The 24,723-nt window shown below is 54.8% G+C and overlaps 2 protein-coding genes across 2 annotated transcripts in view; one reads left to right on the top strand and one right to left on the bottom strand.

Annotated features, from left to right (window-relative positions):
• Window positions 1–17,723, top strand: part of LOC119103429 (ethanolamine-phosphate phospho-lyase) — a 55,260-nt gene extending 37,537 nt beyond the window's left edge. The window contains exons 7-13 of the mRNA XM_037226997.1: window positions 7,963–8,045; window positions 11,744–11,877; window positions 12,659–12,738; window positions 13,915–14,059; window positions 15,856–15,955; window positions 16,413–16,580; window positions 17,296–17,723. Coding sequence (XP_037082892.1) covers window positions 7,963–8,045; window positions 11,744–11,877; window positions 12,659–12,738; window positions 13,915–14,059; window positions 15,856–15,955; window positions 16,413–16,580; window positions 17,296–17,374 — 789 coding nt within the window. The 3' untranslated portion in view covers window positions 17,375–17,723. The remainder of the gene's footprint in view (window positions 1–7,962; window positions 8,046–11,743; window positions 11,878–12,658; window positions 12,739–13,914; window positions 14,060–15,855; window positions 15,956–16,412; window positions 16,581–17,295) is intronic.
• A 1,976-nt stretch (window positions 17,724–19,699) lies between these two features.
• The window catches only part of LOC119110323 (PDZ and LIM domain protein 7), an 8,256-nt gene continuing 3,232 nt past the window's right edge, over window positions 19,700–24,723 (bottom strand). The window contains exons 2-6 of the mRNA XM_037234136.1: window positions 24,262–24,456; window positions 23,538–23,678; window positions 22,777–22,892; window positions 20,955–21,046; window positions 19,700–19,783 (exon numbers count right to left, since the gene is read on the bottom strand). Coding sequence (XP_037090031.1) covers window positions 20,963–21,046; window positions 22,777–22,892; window positions 23,538–23,678; window positions 24,262–24,456 — 536 coding nt within the window. The 3' untranslated portion in view covers window positions 19,700–19,783; window positions 20,955–20,962. The remainder of the gene's footprint in view (window positions 19,784–20,954; window positions 21,047–22,776; window positions 22,893–23,537; window positions 23,679–24,261; window positions 24,457–24,723) is intronic.

The raw sequence follows: 24,723 nt of genomic DNA, 5'->3' as shown, positions 1-24,723 counted from the left end.
CCTGGCCCCCCTCTCCACTACCGACGGCGCTTGTCTGCGCGTGCGTTGAGAGGATTGGCGAAGTGGGTAGCACTTTGAATTTAAGGCTGCTTTGCACTTAGCTTAAGTTTCTTGCATTAAGTTTCCTGTGTACGTTGCAGTGAGTTATCCTCACCCCACCCCGCAAATCAATCCCACTGAATTTGCCAAGGAAGGGGGAGTGGTGAGCAGCAGATTTCCCTCAGAGCATAAACGTCCCTGTTGCTTTCTGTGACCTTATGGGCAGATGATTTTTGACCGTTGGGATCCAGATCGGGTGTGAAAAGCGCTTGGGTGGAGAAGGCAGGACGAGGCGCCTCATATAAGATACAGATGCAGATACAGATACCGAGCTTCACTCTGTATTGGCTGGAATCGGCAGTCGGGGTGATGCATCTAAGCTTGGACGAAACCGAAGAGATTGGTCGCCATAACAAGAAGTACTTCACTTGACTCTCTCCCATCGTTTGTCTTTCTTCTGTTTTTGTACTTGGCTGTCCTCCATCCTTTTTCTTCTGGTTTTACTGGAAATCCCCCCCCCCCTCCCCCATCGACGATGTCGTGCTTCTTGGAGGGCCTGGTGAACTCCTGATTTATCGCTGGGCTGTTCGCTTGACCGCTACAAGCGGCCATGGTGCTCCACCGCTGCGACCCCAGCGCCACCCAGTCGGGCGTCACATCCAGAACCGTCAGCGAGCGAACGTTGGAAGCGGCGGTAACGTCGGCGACGCTGATGACCTCTGCCCGCTGGTATTGGTTCCCTTCCCTTGGTGATGCTCCTTGTTTGTAACACCCACGCCCTCTCCGTGATCGTCTTACGTCTTTCCGTCGCTGCTTGGTACGGTCGTGTGCTGTTGTTACGCCTCACCGTCGCTGCTTGGTACGGTCGTGTGCTGTTGTTACGTCTCTCCGTCGCTGCTTGGTACGGTCGTGTGCTGATGTTACGTCTCTCCGTCGCTGCTTGGTACGGTCGTGTGCTGTTGTTACGTCTCTCCGTCGCTGCTTGGTACGGTCGTGTGCTGTTGTTACGTCTCTCCGTCGCTGCTGGTACGGTCTGTGCTGTTGTTACGCCTCACCGTCGCTGCTTGGTACGGTCGTGTGCTGTTGTTACGTCTCTCCGTTGCTGCTTGGTACGGTCGTGTGCTTGGTTACGTCTCTCCGTTCCTGCTTGGTACGGTCGTGTGCTGTGTTACGCCTCACCGTCGCTGCTTGGTACGGTCGTGTGCTGTTGTTACGCCTCACCGTCGCTGCTTGGTACGGTCGTGTGCTGTTGGAAACGATGGTCCTCCTCCGGTCCGATCTACCTGTTAGCGGCAGCACGCCCTCTACTGGCAACGCTCTCACCGTTGGTAGCACTCTTCCTGCCGCTGGTAACGCCCCTCCACAGTGGCTCCGCCCCCCACTCTGAGTGACAGAGAGTCTCTCCATGCCAGGGGAGGATCCAGAAAAAAAATTGTGAGGGGGAGGGGCAACCGGCGTGGTGTGACGAAAGGTGCCTGATTTCCAAATATAAACAAATTTTGATTTATTTTATCTCAAGGAGTGTCCTAGAGCAACCTTCTCGCAATAAAAGCCGTTGGGACTTTGTCCAAAGTTCTGAAAGATGTCATTTTTCCCACTTGGGCCATCTAGGGGAGTGGGGGCCTTGGCCTGGTTGGACCCCGCTCGCGCCGGCCCTCGCCCCACGCCACATGTGGCTCTCTTTCACGTGAACGCTGCGCTCACGTGACTCTGCGGTCTGGTGGCGTGTCCAGTCACGTGCGGTTGTCACGCTTGCCTTGATATTCCACCGGTCAGAGAATAACACCGGCTGAGTTTATGATCCAGGCGGCGCGACAGCGGCATTCGGCCCGTAAGAGCCTGCGGTGGACCAGGTGGCAGCAGGCTTTGGTGGATCGTGTTGAGCATGGTTTTAACTGCGAAGGAGCCGAGAGGTGTGTCATTGAGTGACAATGATCCCGGAACGGCTGGATTTGTTTGCTAATCCCCCCTGCCCCCCTCCCCCCCCCCCCGCCCACACTTGGAACTTGGGTGTGCCTCGAAGCTTTACTGTTCGAGTTACAGTGCTTGTGTGAGTGATGGTGGGTCTCAGTACTGTCCCTCCCATTTAAAACCAGCCACAACGTCAGTTTGCCGGGAAGCTACCACACCACGGTGGAGATACATGTTTCCCTGACATGCATGGCTGAATTTAAACGCAGTGCCGATAGAAGGAGGCGTATTTTCCAGTCGGTGATAGTCTCCCACGGATCTTCGTGACCCAAGATCAACCGACCTGTGGGGGTGGCCGCGCTGGTCACAGCCAGCGTTATCCCTGAATGTAGACCGCTAAATTACCTCCCGAAGGCGGTCGGTGGGAACAGGGGCGGGTCCAGGATGTCGTCGAGAGAGGGGCTACGCATTACTGTCGTGTCCTCTGGAACTTGGTGCCACCCGCCCTGGAACAAATTTCCCTCTATTTCGGCCACTTCACTCTCAGATTCTTATTTTTAATCGGCGAACTCCTCTGCACATCGTGGTGGGCCGGACACAGTAGGTAGAAATGTGCCTCGCAAGCGTTTAGCTGTGTTTCCACAGTCTGATAGATTCTACCACTCTTAACTAAGTATTTCAGAGAAGATAATGTAAGGCAAGTCAAAGGTGGCTCCTAAATATAATCGAATTCGGGCAAGACAGCACTCCTCGAATGACTAGCCACCGTAAACTGACGTACGACAAAATCACCAGAGCTCGACTCAGGGTCGCTGACCTCACGGTGAATGTTTGAGCGCGAAAACAGTAATTTCCCATATCCCAAGTCGTAATGGTCCAGGTGACATCGTATATCACGAATGTTTTAATGATTGTGGTTGCAGTAGAAAGAGGCGACGACAGTGGAATCCGCACATTTTTGACGCGATGTACATTCTAATAGTAAAACAGATTAAAAGAGGTGAAGTGTGACACGTTCTCCCCAGAAAATGCAGCCTATTTCGGGGCGCAAACACGAATGACACGCGCCTATTTATCGTTCGGAGATCTCGCTGGTCGTGTTGGATCTGTTTTGGATTCAGACCTGGGCACCCTTCGCAACTCTCACGATGCCCTCCTTCTCACACCGGGTGAGCTTCATGTGCATGCGAACAATCCCGGACAGCACGCTTCCTCCTGTCTACATCTTCTGCGCCCCGTCACGCACGCACGCGCGCATAGACACGTACCCCAGCAGCTGTGTACGGCTGTGCACCGCAGTCAAGGTCAGGCCGGCCACTGTCACCGCCGCAGCAGCAGGTGTGAGTTCGCACAGCCCCGCAGTTTGGCGCAGGCGCGCCGTCTGACCCGGCGCTGCCCCCGCGGGGAGGAGGCGCCGTCGCTGTAGAGGTACGGAGAGGGGGGGGGGGGCGCTGGCTCGTCGTGTGTTGGCACCGTGACCGTTGCGCCAGCCCCAATCCAGCTCCACTCCAGCCCCGCTCCAGCCGCGCTCCAGGCCCGCTGACACTGCGACAAAGACCTCAGTCGTCGAGTGAAGCCCGGCGCCTGTTGTCAGGCGGGACGAGCCGGTCTGGCGCCTGTTGCCAGGCGGGACGATCCGGCCTGGCGCCTGTTGCCAGGCGGGACGAGCTGGTCCGGTGCCTGTTGCCAGATGGACGAGCTGGCCCGGCGCCTGTTGCCAGGCGGGACGAGCTGGCCCGGCGCTTGTTGCCTGGCGGGATGAGCTGGCCCGGCGTCTGTTGCCAGACGGGACGAGCTGGTCCGGTGCCTGTTGCCAGGCGGGATGAGCTGGCCCGGCGCTGGTTGCCAGGCGGTGCAAGCTGGCCCGGTCCCTGAAGCTGGTACTACCCGAGAATAATGCCGAAATTGCGCCCTTTGACTACTAGCAGTCACGCTCGGGGGCATGTCTGGCAGTGTAATACCCTGAAACCGTCCAGGAATGCAATGTCTATTTGCGGAGTGATGCGTGAATACGGGCGCGCTGCTGCGCTGGGAGTGAGCAGTGTGTGGTTGGACAGCGGCAGGCGGGCTCGGGCCAGCGTGGAGCACGCCGCGGCAGAGGGCATTCGATACGGAGCGGTCGCGGCTAGTCTTTATTGCGGGCTAACACAGAGTACAATACCCGTTCATTACGTCTGACTTACTGCAGAACATGCTTCAAATTGTGCTGGTAAAACTCAGGAAGGAATGGAAAACCTCTGCAGCATATTGCAACGTCACGAACACCGCACTCTGCAAAATAAGACGGCAATTAAGTTTTGGCACAACAAACTTACCCCCGCGGATCGCACGTCGCGTGGGAGCAGCCATCAGCGGCGGCGCCGGAAATCCGGGCAGTCTCGACCTTTTCTGCCCCCCCCCCTCCCCCCCCCGTGCGCTGGTTGGCGGTAGGTCGATCCTGAGGTGCTGCTCGACACCGGACGTGGGCTCCACAGCCAGCGCAGTGGGAAGCTGCGTGTCGTGCTGTCCGCCCCCGGGACCTCTGACCTGGGGGCGTCCCGAGCGGGGAGCGGAGCGCCACGCATCCGCGCTGCTGGTGCGGCCAGCGGCGAGTCGCGAACAAACCGGTCACCGCTCACAGGTGTGTGGAGCCGGGGCGGGGAGGGGGGACAGCCCATACGCTCTTCGCAAAGGATTACCGTTCATTGGTGGTGGGTCGAATTTATTGACTTTTACGGGGCACTCGACTCGCTCGCCCTGTGGGAGGTTGCTGCGCCTGTGTCCCGCCTCTCGCGGGGCGCGGGGAAATGTGCTACAATGTGGACCAACGAAGGGTGCAACATACCGGTGCTGTGCCGGAGGCGGCTGTGAGTTATGCGTGGCCTTCCCAGGGCGCCCCAGCAAACAGCTCACTCACAGCAGTCCCACGCTGCTGCCCGGCGTCAACTGAGATGGTCGACGGAATAAATTGGCGTCAGTTTCACTGAGCGTCGACGTAGCGTAAAACGGTGACATCGCACATTGCTGGAGCAGGGAACAGTGGTTATGATGCCGTACGAGGCATCGCCCGTTACTGAGCCTTGGCACTTTCTGAGAGCGCTCTCGACATTGAGCTTCTGAGCATCTGAATGTCAGCTGATCATCGCGGCATTTGTAACAGTCTGGTGTAGCCGCCGTCTGATTGGAAGCCGAAGCGACGGCCATTGAGCGCTGCGTGATCTCTCGTTGTCGATCCGTCAGAAAAACACCCAGTCGGCTGTTCTTACTGTCGCTATCGAAGCCGAAACAGGCTGTTATAAACTGGTGCGTGCGTGCGTGCGTGCGTGCGTGCGTGCGTGCGTGCGTGCGTGCGTGCGTGCGTGTGTGCATGCGTGCGTGCGTTTGTGGTTATGGAGAGTTTACGGCGCACTCAGCTCCCACTAAGATGACGTGGCGTCGCTTATCTTCCACCCTGGCGGAAAGCACGAGTGCCGGGTCAATATTTCTGTCCATTGGACCCACTTGTCAGCGGAGGCTATGTCTGTCCATTGGACCCGCTTGTCAGCGGAGGCTATGTCTGTCATTGGACTCACTTGTCAGCGAAGGCTATGTCTGTCCATTGGACCCACTTGTCAGCGGAGGCTGCAAGGAAGCCATCGTCTGTCACCCCATGGCGTTACTTGCTACGTCACAGTGACGTGTACCGTCGGGTGGATGGCGAAGGGCGTTAGTTCGTTCCGAGATCGGGAGCCGCCCGATGCCTGTTATTGATCCGTCGAACCCAACGCTGACCGTCTAAACAACGTCGTCTTACGCGGGGCTAAGCGCCGCCCTCGCCCTTCCGACGTCATTTTCCCCTGGGATGGCCGTGCAAGGGATGACGTCATAAGGGAGGTGCGATGGCCGCAGCATGCGTCTTGGGCGTGCAGAGGAGAAGGCGTGGTCGTCATGACAACGATGCGTTGGACACCGCGCTGTTTCTGAAGAGCGGGGAGCTGGTTAGTTCGGTATTCGGTGTTGGGTTTGATCCGTGAACACACCGAGCCTGGTTGATCGGCTCGCGCAGTTGTCCGGTCCGTCGGGTCGGTTTTTGTTTGGTTCGGTTTTTGGTAGGAGTTACAGGGCTGCTGTTCATTGTAATGAGGTGTAACACGCGCTCGGATGTAGGGTCAAACTGACGACTCCCCCAAAGGTTTTCTGGAATGGTTTCCGAACGGCGCGGCATAGCCGTGCCAAATTGTGCACAGCTATAGACAGTTGAATATTGGATCATTTGGCATTAATAATTTGGGTGTACCTTGCAAGGTCGCTGACATACGACAGGTCAAAGTCAGGCCATGGCTTCCGCGAAGTCCAATTCTAGGGAAGATGAAGCCATACATCTTTCAAGTACTTTCTTAGGCAACACACTAATTGAACAAACAAATAACATTAACCTAAGCTCAGTTATGAAAGTCAGACTCAGGTAAAAACCAGACAGCTTTGTTGTTCTATCTTTGTCGCTTATTCAAATACAAAACTCAAAGTGGTCTTGTATGACTTTGGTCGTCATGATCTTCAAAGGGTCAAACAAGGTAACTGACCTTAACGAGCATGCGTCCTTTTGCTTAGAGCAGGTATCTAGGTTCTGGGGGTACTTTGGAGACCAATCTGGAGTTTGACCCTGTTTGACATTATTTGACCCGAAGACCATAACCTAGGAACCTCAAAATTTGAGATAAGTGAGTTCAGGTACAGGGCCAATACACCGTGTAAATTTGGTGTCTCTAGCTCCCTAAGTTCCTGAGATCTCAGTGAGGTCGAACTGATCCCCCCCCCCCCCGAGCGAAGAGTATCAACCGGCCACCCGAGCGAAGGGTATTAACCGGTCACCCGGGCGAGGAGTATCAACCGGCCGCCTGGGCGAAGGGTATTAACCGGCCACCCGGGCGCGTGTTAAGCGTTTGTTGAAAAGTCGTCTGGAAACCCTTGATTCGTGTTTGAGCAGCAACAGGGTTGTCCTCGAGTATATGTATCACAACCAGGCTCGGTAGGTTGAAGACGCGCGTGCAATCCTGATTTGAGAGCAGTGTCGTTGTTGACGGAATCATCGTACCTCCCCAGTAGCCCACAGTCGGTGCCCTTCCTGCCTGGGTGAGAGCCACTCGCCGTCAGGTAGCCCGAGCAGCTGGGTGCGTCGTAAAACCCGAACGACAACGACGGCGCTTTCCCTGAACGGTCGCTCCGTGCTCAGCTGGCTTTCTCCAGGCGCTCAGTTCGCGTCATCAAACAGTGCACGCGACAGTTTTGATGAGGATGGTATTTGCGACTAGATAAAACTCTGCGTGTTCGAAGCATGTTTGAATCAGTCTGGTATTTAAACAGCAATAACAGTCACGAGCAGGCGATAGGAAAGACCGCTTACATAACAAGACCGGTGTCGGATAAGGTTGGCGATGATTGTCTGAGAATGTCCAGACACTTACGAGACACGTGCCAGCGTCGTCAAAGCTGATGTGGGTAGGTTTTGTGGTCCGCGTGCCTCTGATGCTGCAGTCGCCGGCAGTGTGATGCCGTTTACAGCGTGACTGTCATGTTTCATGATATGCCATGCGTGTTGTCGCCATGGCGCAGCTCTGTGACACGCCGTCCGCGTGTGTTGTAGCTCTCCGCTCCCCAACGTCACGTGACTATGATCTTTCGCCCGGTTTTTTGTCGTTCCGGTGTCACGCGACCCGAATCTTTTTAGTTTTGTTTTTGTCCTTACTCCAACTGTCACGCGACTGTCGGGTCTGGTTCAGGTCGCCTGCCTCTCAGTTGTTTACGCGACTGTCGGGTCAGGTTCAGGTCGCCTGCCTCTCAGCTGTTTACGCGACTGCGTCGCGCCTGTTTCGGGATACCCATTCCATAACCGCCACGGGACCGTCGCGCCCGTTCAGATCGTCTGCTTCCTAGTTGTTCGTGTGACTGTGTAACGTCTGCTTTACATCGTCCTCTCCCCACCCACCATGCGACTGAGCTGCTCAGATCGTCTGCCTGCTCAACCCCGCGTGACTGTCGCGTGTGTGTTCTCAGATCGCCTGCTTCCTCAGCGAGCCCGTGTTCACGGCCGCCGGCATGGCTGTGCCGCCCCGGGGCTGGCTGAAGAAAATGCACGAGTGAGTACGACCGTGCTCGGGCCACGTGCCTCCCTCAGCACGCTAACGTGTTTGGGACGGCCGTCGCGAGCATGCCGCCCCTTCTTTGGTCTCATTACCGCAAGCCGAGCCGTCTCGCCGCTGTTTTACGACTCCTGCAGCTGAGTTATACTGGTTTGCGGCTGGTGGATTCTCGCCTATTGTAGTTGGAGTCGAGTAAGACGGCGATCAGCCTTGAATCAACAGCCTCTTTGTCAAAACAACATGCAGTACCGACTGAACTCTAGCATGCTCGTAGTCCAGACCGTTTAGCCTACGCCCCTTCCCTCTCCCCCCCCCCCCCCCCCCCCCAGTGTTATTTGCCACAGCTCCACAAAATTTTGTGACTTGTCAGGAAATTCGTTGTACGCGTTACATCATGATCAGTGATGCATTGATGTGTCATGATGGTACATCAGCATAGAACATTTATCTTCGTCATATGCATGCGTCAAAACCGACAGACATCACAAAAACAGACATCAGTCGTGCAGAGACAGTTCAATAACTTTTTTTGGTAGGTAGGAAATGCGCTACGTCCGGGAAGAAGCTCCGTGTTGTGCAGCGCACTTCCATCGCATTCCGGGTAGAGGAGCGATGCCAGATTAATTGATGATTCATGTATATCATAAGGACTCATAAGCACTGTGGACTTTCACAACTTTCCTGACAGGGGCGCTCCCAGGTGATGAAAAAGGGAACTATTCCGGTGCTTTACTCGCAGGTTTTTTGGTTTTGGTATGTTCCTAGACTTCAGTGATTTTTAAATATCCACATATTGCGCGAGACTCAAGAAAAAATTTACTTCAGGCCCTCCAGGCTCTTGTTGTTCATGGGCCACTGCCGTTGTGTGACGCCAAATTAATGCCAGGGTGTGCGGTATACTGTCGTCGTATTTAAGAATACAATAAAGCCAAGAAATTCAGCTATGCAGCTGACGCATACCAGTTTGCATGTATGTAAGACAGTAATAAAAGCCTTTTTCCTTGGAGAAAAACCAGAAGAATGGAGATATAAATGCGTTGATATTTCGGCAACATGCCTTTATCGAAACGAACAGTAGAAGGCTCCTGCTATTCATTTCGGTGCAGGTATACTGCCGAAATATCAATGCGTCTATATCCCAATTTTCCTGGCTTTTCCCCAAAGAGCAAGGCTATTACTACTGTATTATCTATGTGCATAATATTCGTCGCAAATGCACGTAACTACTTACCAAGTTTGTATCGTTGATATTTGGCAGGAGCGCACACAGGTACTCAGAGATTGAATGGTCACGTGACGTTTTGACGGAAAGTGGCACTAATGACGTCGCCTTTACTTTTGTGGAATCGCTTCTCAGCAATATTTTTAGAACCAAAAAGTAGCTTGTTAAGTGCATATGTCTTGCTTACGTTGTCTGAAAAGAACCAAAGCGTAAAGAGCTGTTAAATAAAGACTCATGGCTTTTTGCCTGTCTGGTATGTAGTCAATAATTTCATTTCATTGATAAGCTTTATACCACAGCTTACTCCACAATCCAAGCTTAGCCGCTCTTGTCCCATGAAAATTGTTTCTGACCATGGGGACAGATATCTGTGGGAAGATGCTCTAAAAATGGGACATTTCCTCCCCAGGCCCTGTTTCGAACGCCAGCCTGCTGCAACTTTGTCCATGGCATGCCAAACAAACAAAAACGAAAGAAACGTTAGCCTTGATATCTCAAGCCAAAACAGTTTCCTGTCGCAGTTTCAACGTGTAAATCTACATCGATGGGGCGTCGCTAGGGTATTGAAATCATTCTCAATTTGTTTCAATCTGACGTCACTTAACCATCTGATGTCGCTAAGACTACTTACATCTCAAACGCCAGCTTCGCTTGATGCTCCGCGTATCCCTAACGATCGCTCTCCCCCCCCCCCCCCCCGGGGTTATGTGCGAAATGTGCCGCGCCACTAATGCCGCGCCTCGCGCGACGAACCTGGCGACGCCGCGTCGCAACCGGATGTGCCGTCGGCGGCGGCGGCACGTTGCCAGGCAACAGAGCGTCGGGCGGCGGCCGACCGCGGCTGGACGGTCTGTTGCCAGCTCGTGGGAGCCGCCACGCAACGTGCTGCCATCGATCGCCTCAGGCGTCGGGCGCCTGGTCACTGACGAGCCCGGCCGCCGTGTCTCGGTGACTTTGGCTCGGTCACCGTGACCCGGTCATCGTGACCCGGCCGCCATGACTAGGTCATCTTGACTCAGTCGCCGTGAGTCGGTCGCCGTGGCTCGATGACTGTGACTCGATGGCCGGGACTCGATCACCATGACTCGGTGGCCGTGACTCGGTGGCCGTGATTCGATGACCGTGATTCGATCGCCATGACTCGGTAGCCGTGGCTCGGTCGCCGTGGCTCGGTCGCCATGACTCGGTCGCCGGCGACCAGGCGTGGCCGTTTTTAATGGTGCTCGCCAAACGTGCCGTTTCCGCGGGCTGGGCTTCATTTGGGTCACATTTCAGTAAGGTGTGGCCGGGGAATCCATGTAGAGTCACGCTGCGATTCGGTAGTCGTATTCCTTCCTGGCTGTGGCCGCCACCATCCGGTAATAACAGGCCCATGTGATGTGCAGGTACGGGACGGTTTGTAACTCCTGATAACTGCTGGCTTTGAATCGCGAATATTTCGAACTTCCTCGTGACGATGATGGGAAAGTCATGCAGGTGGAGGAGGTATTTGATGGCATAGGTGATTTGCAGATTTTGGCGGCTCTAGTGCTGATAGGACTTTCTGCGCTCTGATTTGTACGCTTGCATTGCGTTAACTTATCACATGTGTCCGTTTTTCCCATTGGTTTTTGGTTCGGTACACTCAACGAAGTCTAGTCGCTAGTTAACCGTATTGCTCGTGAAGTAGGTACTCGAGCCAGCGCACTCAAGTCTTCATTTCTAAAGTTCCGACTGTCAGTCATGTTTTGGTCAGCTGTCGACGGCTGTCTGCCGAGCGGCAGACATTCTTCGGTGGCCCTAGGCCACTGACGTCATTGGCTGATTGTAAAGCATCCTGAAATAGAACCTCATCAATTGCTGTCGATTGTGAGCCTATCAGTCTGCATGCCATATGCTCACCTTTGTTAGCAACATAACGCTCAGGAAGTAGTACATTCGAGCGCCAAATGGCCTCGGTGGTCGACGCACTTACAAAACCCCAAACATCATCATATCTTTTGGGAACGCTTCGTGTCTGTCCACCTCTAAACCGTACCCCGTATACGGCCACCTTTGCTCTGTACCCCGTGTCTGTCCATCTCTAAATCGTGCTTTGTTCATGGCCACCTTTGCTCTGTACTCCGTGTCTGTTTATCTTCAGACCGTGCCCCGTACATGGGCACCTTTGCTCTGTACTCCGTGTCTGTCTACCTATAAACCGTGCTCTGTGTCGTCCATCTTTGCTCTGTACTCTGTGTCTGTCCACTTCTTCGCTACCCTTCACATATCTTCACCTCTGCTTTCGTCCCGGACCTGTCTTTCTACGCAATCCTTATCTGTCCTCTTTTGCGCGACCCTTCGAATCTCCGCACCTATACACCGCCCTCCGCCCCTATCCACCTCCACACCGCCCTCCGTGTCCGTCCACCTCTGTACTGCCCCTGCAAGCACCCCACTTATACCTACCACACCCGCACCTGCCCACCCTTACCTCTCCACGTTCTGTCCACAGCTACATCCACAGCATCGGCGCGCTCACCATTGTGGATGAGATGTGCACGGCACTGGGTCGGAACGGCTCCACCTTCTGGGGCTTCCAGCGCGAGCAGGGCACTCCCGACTTCATCTGCTGCGGCAAACCCATTGGTGGGTCGCGGACCGGTGCCGGCCACCGCTCGCGGTCGCCCCCTCCCCCTCCACCGGGGCCGCTGACCTCAGTTGGCACCATCGCCCGACTTCGGTCGATGGCTTGAAAACGGCTGGCTGGTCAGGGACAGGCTTGTCGCGCCGCGCAGGCTGCCTCTTTTTACTTCGACGATAAAAAAGGTGATCTTGCTGGCCGTCGGGCCGTTGAGATATGACGTTATGTGCGATCACTTGCGTAAACAAAATACCGGGGGTATTTCCAACAGCAGCGAGAAGTGCAGGTAAAGAAACTGGACCACACAAGTAATGCATCTGCTTGCGCATGCGTTAATGAAGCTTGCAATCATTATCGCTTCATGCCAGAGTTGCCAAGCAGGTTACAGATGGTCCACCGCATGGAGACCATGGCGAAACCTCATAAGTCGCCATATTATCGCTGGCCTCGGCGTGCTGTTGCTTGGCATTCCAGCAGGCCGTGAGTAAACTGGATGGTATAAGCTGGTAATTGGACCACCATAACCCACATCTGATATGAGTCATCGCTACTTGGCCTGGCCTCGCCTGGCGTGCCGTGGCAGTGCGACAGAGTGCCCTAGAATCAAGGGCCAGTGCTGTCTGGAGGCCCTTGATTCCAGGGCAAGCCATGTGACATGGCTGAGGCCTATTCTCGGCTGCCGTGACGGACGCCGGTGCTCCGCTGCTGTCAGGGGACAGGTTACACGTGACCCCGGTGTTACCCTGTTGTCAGGGTACCGTTGACGCTGGTGTTCCCGGCCGCCAGGTAACGGGTACCCGATGGCGGCCGCGCTCACCCGCAAGACCATTCTCAACGCCGTCCGGGAGCCCGACCTCACAGAGAGGGTGAGTATGCCCCCTCCCCCCCCCCCCCCTGACAATCCACCAACTCCGCCGGTCCACACTTCGTCGCGGTGAATCAGAAGAAACGACGGAACGGTCCGGTAAACCCCACCATTACCCTGGTGGCCCCTTTAAACCCCCACCATGACCCTGACGGCCTCTGTGGGCCCCACCTTGACCTTGACGGCCCTGTGAAGCACTGCCGTGGTAGTGGATCATGACGGCCACCTGCCTCACCAAGTCTGGCATTGACACGTCCATTCCCACGGAGCTCGGCCTGGGCCTTTGTGCACGGCGCTGGCTGGCTGACAGAGCATCGAGAGCCGTTCGAGCCTTCCCCTTTTTCTCAGTGCCGCGTGATATGCGTCTCAGCCACGTGGGTGGCCGCATATGCGGGTTTGTTTGGGTTACTACGTGAGGCGTGGCACCACTGGCATCCCGGGCGCGCCTCACACCACGCCGGCGGTGGTAGCGGGAGCGTCAAACCGCGCTGCTGGTGTCGAGGCTTAGAATACGGGCTCGCTTCCGTTGCACGTGGCGGCTTAAAAGGGCTTGCGCTTTTCGTCACCAAGGTACCTGAAGCCAGGCTTCCGCACAAACAATCAGATAAGTGTGCTGCAGCGGTGCAGGGCGTTCGCCGTGCACGAGCCACGGCGTGGCCGGGACAACACGGCGACCATGTGCCGTGGTGCCAAGTGGTGGATAGATACTGCGTGATATGTTGATCAACATTCCCGGGAGGTTCATGACGGTCGAAGTCTGCATGAATCTTTTTTGAGAGGGGAGTGACGTAGATCGGCAGCCAACAACGATCCAAGACCGGTTTACAGAGGAATGGCAACGCCAAGTCCCTCGTATTTGCCTATCGCGTGCAGAGATGCCAAAGTGCCTGTCTGACCAACATCGCTTGCACCTTAATCCCCAGAATCATTTGCATGCTGTCTTGGTCTCATCGACCCTCTGACCACTTGAAGTAGACCAAGAAATCTGTATAGGTTTTTTTGTTTGGCCCTCTTTTACGAGCTAAACCATCTTATTCAGAAGGAAGGTGCAGGTGATTGGTATGTGGAATATAATTCATGTTTCTAATGATTCAAACGCTGAAAGGTTCAAACAACTCTCAGTGTCTTGCGAACCTTTCCGTGCCCGACATCTGGTGAATATTTTGTGAACTTTCAGTACCGTCCGACGCCGCTGGTGTGCGCCATCGGAAGCAGGGTTCTGCAGGTAATGGAACGCGAGGACCTGATGGCCAAGGCTAAGCGGATTGGCCGGATGCTGAAGAAGGAGCTGCTGCTGCTCAAGAACAAACACGGCCACATTGGTGAGAGTCAGGCCTTGGGCCAATCACGGAAACGAAGAGAATCGGGTCGTGCAAGCCCAAGGTACCCTGCTGTCACTAAGCGCCTGCGCACCGGCCAGTCATCCACTGTGTAAATTCGGGCATACGTTTCTGAACGGTGTGCAAATCACGTGTCCTGCCGGGCGAATCCGCAGCTTCGTTGGTAGCTGATGAAGCTTACTCCAGCTGTGACTGTATGATGAGTGTGATGTGATGAGTGCGATCATGTGGTGAGTTGTGTGATTTGTGATGAGTGCGATCATGTGGAGAGTAATGCGATTTGCGATGAGTGCGATCGTGTGGTGAGTTATGTGATTTGTGATGAGTGCGATCATGTGGTGAGTTACGTGATTTGAGATGAGTGCTTGCCCCGCTGACGGCAGAGGAGCGTCTCACGAAGTGTGGGTACCAATTCGAATTTTCCTTTCATTCTTTCCAAGCGCCACCATAGGGTTGATGATCAGCATTCTAGAAGAGTGGGGGTGCCATGGACCCACTCCCCCACCGTTCCTTCGCGCTGTTGTTGCCCATTACCCTGCCCAGTTCGTTAGCGCGGCAATGTGCGCAGTATAATGTGCGTCGCAGTCCGCCGCTGCATCGCCCATATCTGTGGGTCTTCACCGCCGTGTCGCCCATATTCTGGGTATTCACCGCTGTGTCGCCCATATCTCTGGGTATTCACCGCTGTGTCGCCCATATCTCTGGGTCTTCACCACCGTGTCGCCCATATCTCTGGGTCTTCACCGCCGTGTCGCCCATATCTGTGGGTCTTCACCGCCGTGTCGCCAATGTCTCTGGGTCTTCACCGCCGTGTCGCCCATGTCTCTGGGTCTTCACCGCTGTGTCGCCCATATCTGTGGGTCTTCACCGCCGTGTCGCCAATGTCTCTGGGTCTTCACCGCCGTGTCGCCCATGTCTCTGGGTCTTCACCGCTGTGTCGCCCATATCTCTGGGTCTTCACCACCGTGTCGCCCATATCTCTGGGTCTTCACCGCCGTGTCGCCCATGTCTCTGGGTCTTCACCGCCGTGTCGCCTATATCTCTGGGTTTTCACCGCTGTGTCGTCCATATCTCTGGGTATTCACTGCTGTGTCGCCCATATTTCCGGGTATTCACCGCTGTGTCGCCTTTATCTCTGGGTATTCACCGCTGTGTCGTCCCTATCTCCGGGTTTTCACCGCTGTGTCGCCAAGTCTGCGGGTATTGCCGGTACCACGCTATGTTGTAATTGTTTTTTTTCTGTTAGTGCTTAGTGATGGGGCCATGATCGGTGGGAACTGCTGGCCGTGGTGGGGTGTACGTGCACAATAGCGGTGGCATTGCGTTGATGGCGGCGTAAATATTCATGGTCATGTGACAGAACATCCACGTAACATGGGTGATATTCATGAGGAGAAGCAGGAGAGGGAGCAAATGGCATCCATATCGTCATGTCAAACAGGCCTTTAGAATTAACAATTGGTAGCAGTTTATCCGAGTGAATCTCCATCTAGGAAGTGGAAGTGGAACGGAAGTTCCATGATGGAACCAAAAAAGGTTGGACAGCTTCAGTTGTCGGTTTAACATACTGGGGGTTTAACATAACATACTCTTGGCGCCGCGTGCGTCGCCAGACGTGTCCCTGACCGGTGGGTGTTGCGCCGGGTCTGGAGTGATCCCTTCGACAGCTTCAGTTGTGAGTTTAACATACTCTTGGCGCCGCGTGCGTCGCCAGACGTGTCCCTGACCAGTGGGTGTTGTGCCGGGTCTGGAGTGATCTCTTCCGCCCGACCGCACAGGCGACGTGCGGGGAGAGGGTCTGCAGATGGGAGTGGAGTTCGTCAACAGCCAGGCGGAGAAGAAGCCCGACAGGGAGGTGTGTCAGTGTGTCATCTACAGGTCAGTCAGCGTGTCGGCGTTGGAGTCGGGGCCGTTGTCCATCGCGTCATGTCGATGCCGGTCGAATCCGGCCGGTCGCCGGCCGGTCTGATCGACGATGCTCTATGTCGGGAACATTCACGGCGTCGTAAATAATCTGGTGAAAAGTAAAAGTAGATGCCTGACACTTTTAGTGCCCTCCCAAAATGCGAGCACTTAGTCATCACATTCCTTGCATCATCTTCAGTCTCCTTCTCGGTAACAGAGGACATTGCACTTAGAACTCCTGACATGGAATTAGGTGTTGACCTTGGGGCCTCACCTTGGACCGAAAGTCTCCGTTTGTCCAGATGGTGACATTTAATTAGCCGCATGCTGGCTTTTGGTAAGGCGTCAATACTTCTTCGGATGCCGCCACAACGCCTGACGGTGACCCTTGGTGACCGCATGCTGACCTGTAACCTCGCTGTGACCTCAGGCTGAAGGAGGACGAACGGATCGTGGCCGCCGCCGAGGGCGAGTTCCGCAACGTCATGTACGTGACGCCACCGCTGTGCTTCTCCGAGGAGAACGCCCGCAGGCTGGTGACCTCGCTGGATCGGGTGCTAACCCAGCTGCACACGCACGGCACCGACATCGGCTTCAGGTGGGTCCGGTCGTCTCGGACCACGTGATCAGGCTGTGCCCTTGACGGCGGCGCCTTCACGTGCTGGCCGATGATGGCTGCAGCCGGGTGATGAACCGCGATCGTGTAGCCAGCCCGGACGCAGGACTGTGGCGGCGGCTTCACGGGGTCGCAGGGCTGTACTCGTGGGTGACGCTGGATCCACCGGGTGGAGATCGGCTCTGGGTCGTGTCCCCAGGCTGTGCCAGTGGGCTCAAGCAAGCGGGCCCCGACACTCCGATACTGGCCTCGCACGCTCTTCTGACAACTGGATTCAGCCCAGTCCCTCCCAAATTAATCTGACTGGAACCCTGTAACTCACGGCGGCAGTGGTTTTCCATAAGCCGTTTTAAACACTGCGTTGGCAACTGCGCGACCCGTCGTTCTGCTCTCTCACCTCTGACCTGTTCTTTACAGGTGACCTGAGACCTGTCGTCACCTGTTGCCCGTCCTGATCCCGTGGCCTGTCGCCCCCTTTGACATGTCCCGGCCTGTGGCCTGTCGGTTTATGACATGTCATGACTGGTTACCTGTCCTGACCTATGAACTGCCCTGACCAGCGGCCTGTCGCCACTTATGACCTTTCCCGACCTGTCTTGACCTTACGACATGTGCCTCGTCGTTATCTATGACTTAACCGACCTGTGACCCGTTGTCACCTATGGAGTGTTCCGACTTTTGACCCGTTGCTTTGCAGCTCGCTCGGCGCGTCCTCCCTTCAGCCAGCCACCTGGGCTGCCGAGCTGGATATCACCGCTTACGAAGACGTTGACTGAATTTGTCCCGTAACATGATCGGAGCCAAAAGACGTCATGGTGTCGCCATTCTCAAGTAAAGCGCTTTCTTTTGCTGTGGGAATTCAGCATCTGGACCGTCGTAGCCACTATGTATGCGTATGGGGCACTTCGCGTTGGAAATAATCGTCACCGTGCCCAGTTGACTAGGCTCGCCGAGCTCTCCATGACACGGTTGCTTATATTTTTACGTGGTTCTGGTAACCTGGATCCCTTGAGCAGTCAGCGAATCCTGACTCTGATTGCGATGTCACTGTACATGCTGCCATTATTAACTGGTGATGAAGTGATTCCACCGATTTTGGTTCCCGCACGCGAGAGCAAACCGCCCACCACCGCCATCTATGGCCGGCCCGCCGTACTTTCGTTTCTCCTCATTCCCGCCGCGCGATGATGTGCACGAGGAGAAAGACGCCAGCAAGCGTGCACAGAATGTGATCTTGGCTACAATTAGCACCCGCATGCGCAGTTCCGAGTGCCAGTGTGTGGCATGTGCGGGGTCCTGATTAATATTTGATGATGATGATGGGGATGAGCATGCGATGACGATGATGCGTGCGTCACGCGTGGTATTCGGTGCCTCAGCCTGGCTGACTGTAGCGTGCTGCTGTTACGCTGGTTTGTCCGACGCCGAGCGGCGCGCAAAGCCCTCACAGGTGCGACTTGTGTACCGGTAGGGGCACATTCCCTGGCTTTGTGAGCAGCACGCCATACCAAACGCTGTAAAAAATTAAGTTCAGCTCATGTGAGAGTATGAACTCCGTCACTGGCATTCACTGTTGCGTTGCACCGTGTGTACATAACTTTAATACTTGTGGAATATTTAAAGCTGGTGCATCGACTTGGCAGAACCCCCCACTCGACTGCTGGCCTGGAGGTGGGCTGGTTAGCCCAGCTGCATTGGCTTCCGAAGTGTCGCTCGAGCCAAATCTTTTTTCGACGCGAGCTCATGCTGACAGCAGACATTTCAGTCAAAAGCACGAGCGTTCGTGGTGAAAATTGTTTACACCAATAAGCACAGCCACCCTCTGTGTTTGCTGTGTTTGACATACGCCCGGGTAGGTGTTCGACGTCTTTATCGTGTCTCAACGCGCTGAAACGAGTCAATGTTGTTGGCTCGTTGACACGAGCTAACAGCAGTAACAACACACTGAAGCGCGTCAGTACTGTTGACTCGTTTCAGCGTGGTCTGCGCGGCGCCGACAGTGTGGTCGAGCTGTTCAGACCACGGCCCGTTCTGTGTTGTAGCTCTGTTGCGGCGTGTGGGCGGAGGGGCCCGTGGTGGTGAGCCACGTTCTGAACGGTCTGAGCGGTGACCGTGGCGCGCATCCGATCAGGGAAACAGTGATATCAACCGACAGGCACAGCCCAATTGCGAGCGTCGCCGGAGGCTGTGGTCGGTCTGTGGACCCGGTCTTCACTGGGTACCACGTGATCGGCCACATTCCTGCTATTCTTTTATCTTCCGTGTTTTTAACCCCGCCCCGCCTTGCCATCGCTCGAGGCCGGTTCGAATGTGTGACTTCTGTTCGCTGTCGGCAGTGTACAAAGAATCGCCGGCAGACAACTGAGCGCGTGAGTGTACACCGCGTGTGCACTAACGAGTGCTCGCCGTTTGTTGTATTGCCCGCGCCGTCGGTGTACAAAAAGTGTAATAAATACCTCATGTCCGGCCGGTGCTGTCCGTTGGTTGACACTGGCGGCGGTCTGTTAGTGTTTATTGCGGTCGCTGGCCTCTCAGCCTCGGCGAGGAAGGGCGCGTCAGGTGTCACCGGGCCCGCCTGCGCCTCGGCCTGGTCCACGCGGGACAGGCGCAGGCGGGCAGCGAGCAGCCTGTGGCGGCGCCACTGCAGCCCACCGCGCAGCTATGGAGAGAGACAGACAGACGGAAAAAACAAAACAAGACAGAAAAACAATGCGCTGGACTAGAGCGGGCGCGGTTGACTGACTAGCATCAAATTCTTCAGCCCGGCTCGTGGTGCCGACAAACCAAACAAGAAACGCCGAGCAGCTCATCGCAAACAAGCACAAACACGGCGCCCACACCTCGGCAGAGGCTACCATGCGCCGCGCAGTAGCCTCTGGCGACACAGCAGCCAGACATACAGCGGGCAGGAGGGAGAACAATCCGGTGTCGCAATCGCCTAGACTAGAGGTACAAAACGCTACAACCGCCAGGCTGGCGCACGTGCCGCGGCCGCGCTGGCACTTTCACTCGGGAGATTCCGGCCAGAGGCAGGCCCTGGGGCGCCTCCGTTCCGGAGATTTCCTCCGTTTGACGTCTCTGACCAAACATGGCGCGTTCGAGGTCTACATGCGCGCGTGGTGTTTGCAGAACGGCCGTCCCTGCTTCGCGAAAAAGCTCTGGCCCTCCAAGTTGTTGCCGCAGATCTGGGGACAGCATCAAAAACGAAATCACAGTGACGTCACTGGTGTCCATAATACGTCATTGCCTAACAAAGGCGTTCAAAATCGTCTTGAGCAATAGCATTCTGAAGTAAGACAAGTGAATTGTGCTCGCTCGTTTCACTGCGCCCAAAGCCGCGGTTCAGCCTTTCGAAACGAACGACAGTGAAGCTGGGCTGCTAAAGCTCCAGACAAACACGTACCTCGATAAATATGAGATCAAGCTGTCCCGAACGTGGGATGCTGCTCAGCAGCTCGATGAGCTGTCGCACTTGACTCTTTGCAAAAGGTTATGGCGAGGTGCAAACAAAACAAAAACAGTGGGTATCTGGTGAAGCTGTGTCACTTTTAACAGTGGGTATCTGGTGAAGCTGTGTCACTTTTAATGGCGCGGACAAAAAGGGGCACGTGTCCAGCACCTACCGCGTTAGGAATGTGGCATCCCAAACCCACTTACAGAGGATGATACAACTTATTCCTCGCTTTCTCTACACCAAAGTCATAACCCTCAGGACATTTATAAAAAGACATACCACGGATGAAGCTCAGGCAGCACGTTGCACAGCTTCTGGGATATGGATCTTGTTCGTACGTAACGCCCATGGTTGCGATGTTAGCTAAAGCATTCAGGCTAAGCGGGAAAATCTACACTAACTGAAACAGTGTGGAGTCAGCTATGCTTGTCACATCATAGGAATACTTCACCGTTATCTAACAAGAACTGTTGACCGAACTGTTAGCTTGCTATCGCACTTAAGTACGGCCTGCCGATTTAGACGGCCGATTGCTGAGCACCAGTGTCAACACGTGATTATTACACATCTATGAAAAAAGGACTTAACACGGATTAACAGCCAATAGCCTATAACTGTCTGTTCTCTCCCCGAATATCGACACGAAAGGCACGAGAAAAAAAATGCTGAGTGGTACCTTGATAGGCCGCCAGCACCTACACTGAACCCTAGGTCACTGACCCTCCGCCAATCCTTGCAGCTGCCACTCTTTGCCCCAGCAGAGCCCACACATCGCATCTGACCACCAACACTGACAGACAAACGAACAACTAACCGCGAAAAAAATCAGGTTGCGCCTAAACAAATAAGTGCTCCGAGCACGCGTCTCGTGCCCTGACCTGACCTCCGCCTGGGGCACTGACCTCGGCGGCTAGAACTTGCCAGCGTGCACCTTACACACGGCACGGCCGGCCTTGGCGTAGAACTGCATGCCGTCCAGGATAGTGCGGCACACCTGCGGCCGGCGGGCCAAAAGCCGCAGACGAAGCAGAAGAAAACAGACGGCGGCCAAAGTTAGAAGAATAGCAGCGCGATCGTCGCTTAAACTACAGGCGGCACGAGCAGCGGCGCGGCTGACGCAGTGCCGGCGCGCGTATGGTTAAGGTATGATCTGAGGGCACCAACATCCAGGGGAGGAGAGAGGGGGGGGGGGAAGGGCATAATCTTATGAAATTCGGGCCCTCGGATCCACCATATCTGCGAAAGTTTGCATCCACTTCCCGTGTAATGATGCATGCAGGAAAGCGTAACCGTCGGCCGCGACAGGAACTGCGGGGATAGCAAGGTGTTTGTCATCCGCGGCTGAAACCAGCATTGGCCTTTTGTCATCCGCGGCTGAAACTCAGCATGGCCCTCAGAGTGAGGCGGTTTGTCATAGTCTTCCCAAAAATATGGATTGGTTCATGTGGTGTTATAGTCTTGTAGCTTGGGTTTGACTTAGCAATAAGGGGGGGGGGGGTCACGCCAGAGGTTTATCACAGATCGATGCGTGAGACATAACGCCTTAGTCAAGCTCTGGGAATCTGCACCAAGTTCGAAACATTAAGTGATAACGAATTTGATGTGGCCTGTGGCCATTTGGATGAATTTTTCCAAACGTGTTGTTAATTAAAACATTGAATCAAAGCAAAGAATATTCAGTTCAACACTTTGTGCATTTCCAAATGTTTTTGGTGGTTACGCGGCACATGATACGCATGATATATATATATATATATATTATATACGGAACACAAACCTTGACAGATGACTGCGTTCCATCAGAGACATTGCATAATATCAGCACTAAGTCGAAAACTTTGTAGAAAAAAAACTATCCCAATTGTTGTCCCTGCGTTGTTTGCAAGAGTTGAATGATGCTTGATATCGAATGCATCCCAGGAATAAGAATTTACCCAACAGGAGGCTTGATGGGAAGGGGGGGGGGGGGGGCGTCGCTGCTCGTGCCGTAGGCGGGCCGTTACGAAACACAGCTGCAGCGGAAGTGAGAGTACAGGACGAAAACAAGGCATATCGACAGAGCAGTGCTACGGGCATGTTTTCAAAACAGACATCAGCATAACCGAAATTTGGGCGCATACAACGTCTCTGTAAGGCATTATTTTAGCTTATGCTGCAAGAATTCATGCTCGGTTACTCATTCAACATAAATTTACGTTATGGCATCAATTTTAACCCCCTGTTACAAGAATGAGTGATTGAACAATGTTATAATGGGGACAAACGAGGAATGAAAACAGTAACCTTGTTTTTCAAAACGCTGATGTCTGATTTCAAATTCCTGCTACCACGCAACCGAAATTACAGGAAGGACACGCATGAGCGAAGTAATACACCCGCAACACACAACGCCACACTGCGCCTGAATACAGAGGCAAGCCACACGAAGGAGAAGGAACCGGTGGTTATGTCTAAGATGAAAGCCAAACGTGACATGTATACTTGACGATATACCTTCCCGTCAAGGTGTTAAGGCGCTTTTATCGCTGCTCTCCAACTGTCAAGTTAACACGTGTACCAAACGGCCACATCGTGGAAACTCATCGCCGGAGAAGAAGCACCGCAAACGGAGCAAACCAGCGCTTAGCCACACCTCCACGCGCAGCCGGTCAGGTCTGGGTCAAACGGCGTGCCCTGCAGGGGCGGGACCGTCGGTCCGGCCGTCCGGCTCCAACAGCTGCTCACCGCGCACTTGAAGCACTGAGAGTGGAAGTTCTTGTTGAGGGCCTCCACCCAGCGGTCGCCGGCCTCGATCGGGAAGCCGCAGCCGACGCACTTGGTGGTGAACAGCTCGTTCCAGTCTGTGACGTCACAACATGGCGTCGCAGCGTCACAACATGGCGTCGCGGACGAGAGTGCGACGCCATGACAGCGCCGCGACGGGGCAGCGGGACAAGATCACTGACTCCACAGCAATGCCTCGGCAAGGCAAGATGACACTACGACAGGGCGAAGTGGCTACGACAACATCGCAGAGGCGCTCTGCCATCCAGCAGCCGACAGGATATCCATACTACTGTCATATCTGCCCACATACCCGTTTTCTGTACTGTCGCACCTGTCCAACATACCTGTCCCTTTCCGTCCTGCCATGGCTGTCAACATACCTGTCCTGTCCTGCCATATCTGTCCCGTTCTACCCCGTCATGCCTGTCCTCACGCCTGTCTTGGCCTGACACACCCGCCTTACCTGTCCTCATACCACCTTACCACCGTCCTCATACCTGTCCTGTTCTGGCCTCTCGTGCTCGTCATCACACCTGTCCAGGCCCGTCATACCTCTCCTCTGTGTCCTAATATCTGCCCTGTTCTGTCCTGTCCTGCCCTGTCATACTTATTTAAAGTCCTCATACCTGTCCTATTCTGTCCTGTCACGTCTGTCCTCATACCCGCCCGCAATGCAAGGCTGGTGTCCTGGGCATATACCCTCTGCTTTCGCGTCTCACCGTTTTCGCAGTAGGGCAGTCCGTCTTCGAGGAAGAAGGCTGAGTTGCCGAACAGACCTCCGCAGTAGGCGCAGGCGAAGCACTCCGGGTGATAGGCCTTGCCGATGGCCTTCAAGCAGTCCTGCCGGCATGTCGTGCAGCGTGGTCAGGTGGGAGTTATGTGGCCGGCAAACTGGACAGGAGTGCCTTATGAGATGATGAGAACCTTAAAATGAGAGCCTTATGATAGGCGATGGGACGACGGCTCTGATACAGGTGTAGGGTCAGGCGGCTGTCGGATGAAAACCCTGTGACATTCAGAGAGATATAGCCAGTCGGATGACAACATCTAGCGGACAGAGTTCGGTGCCGGTCACGTGACAATTTAGCGGCAGACAGAGTCAGCTGACAGACGACCGGGCGGCCCGCAGGCATTCCTACAGGGTGCAGACGCAGTCTTGATCAGATCAGATCAGATCAGACCAGATCAGCCAGATTGCTCGGACACCGCCTCGTGAAGATAACGGGCGGCGCTACTGACGACAACCTCCACGTGTCGCATGTGAAACAGATCATGCCGGCGCAGGCTGATCCACTTATCCCTACGTTGGAGAAACCAAGCCGGCAATGTACAGGGCGGCCCAAAACTGATGCGCGGGTGTATCGTCCTGACTAACAGAGAATATAATTGACATCGGTTCATGATTTATTTGCCAATATAGTCACCGCGCAGTTGTACGCATACGCTGTCGCATGCGCTCCGGCATGCCGCACATCAGGTTGTCGAGAGTCTCTGCATTGAACCTCCACTGCGCCGCTTGCACCTTATGACACAGGGTCTTCTCTGAAACGGCCAGCGACATCCTGCTGAGCTCCTCCTTGACGGTCGCCCAGAGTTCTTGATCGGCGACATGTCGCGGCTGTTGCCTGGCCACGTATCCTTCTCTCAGAAGCCCGGGAAGTTGAAGCGGCAACAGTCCTGGGTTTTCCTAGCGTGATGAGCTTGAGCGCCATCCTGGTGAAAAATCGCCCTCGACACGTCTGGCATGAGTTTGACCTTGGTTGGCGGGCCAGTCTCCTTCCTCCGCTGCACCGCCAGGGCTGCAGTCTTCCCCAGCACCTCCCTGACGTAGTAGTCGGCGGCCAAGTCGCTGGCCACCTGAACTTGGGTCATGCTGTCCTTGACTATCGCAACGCGCGGTGGCGG

This window comes from Pollicipes pollicipes, unplaced genomic scaffold (genome assembly GCF_011947565.3).
Source record: "Pollicipes pollicipes isolate AB1234 unplaced genomic scaffold, Ppol_2.1 Scaffold_1600;HRSCAF=1878_pilon_pilon_pilon, whole genome shotgun sequence".
NCBI lineage: Eukaryota > Metazoa > Arthropoda > Thecostraca > Pollicipedomorpha > Pollicipedidae > Pollicipes > Pollicipes pollicipes.
The sequence above is the reverse complement of the archived record's forward strand: the minus strand, read 5'-3'. Positions and strand labels throughout refer to the sequence as shown.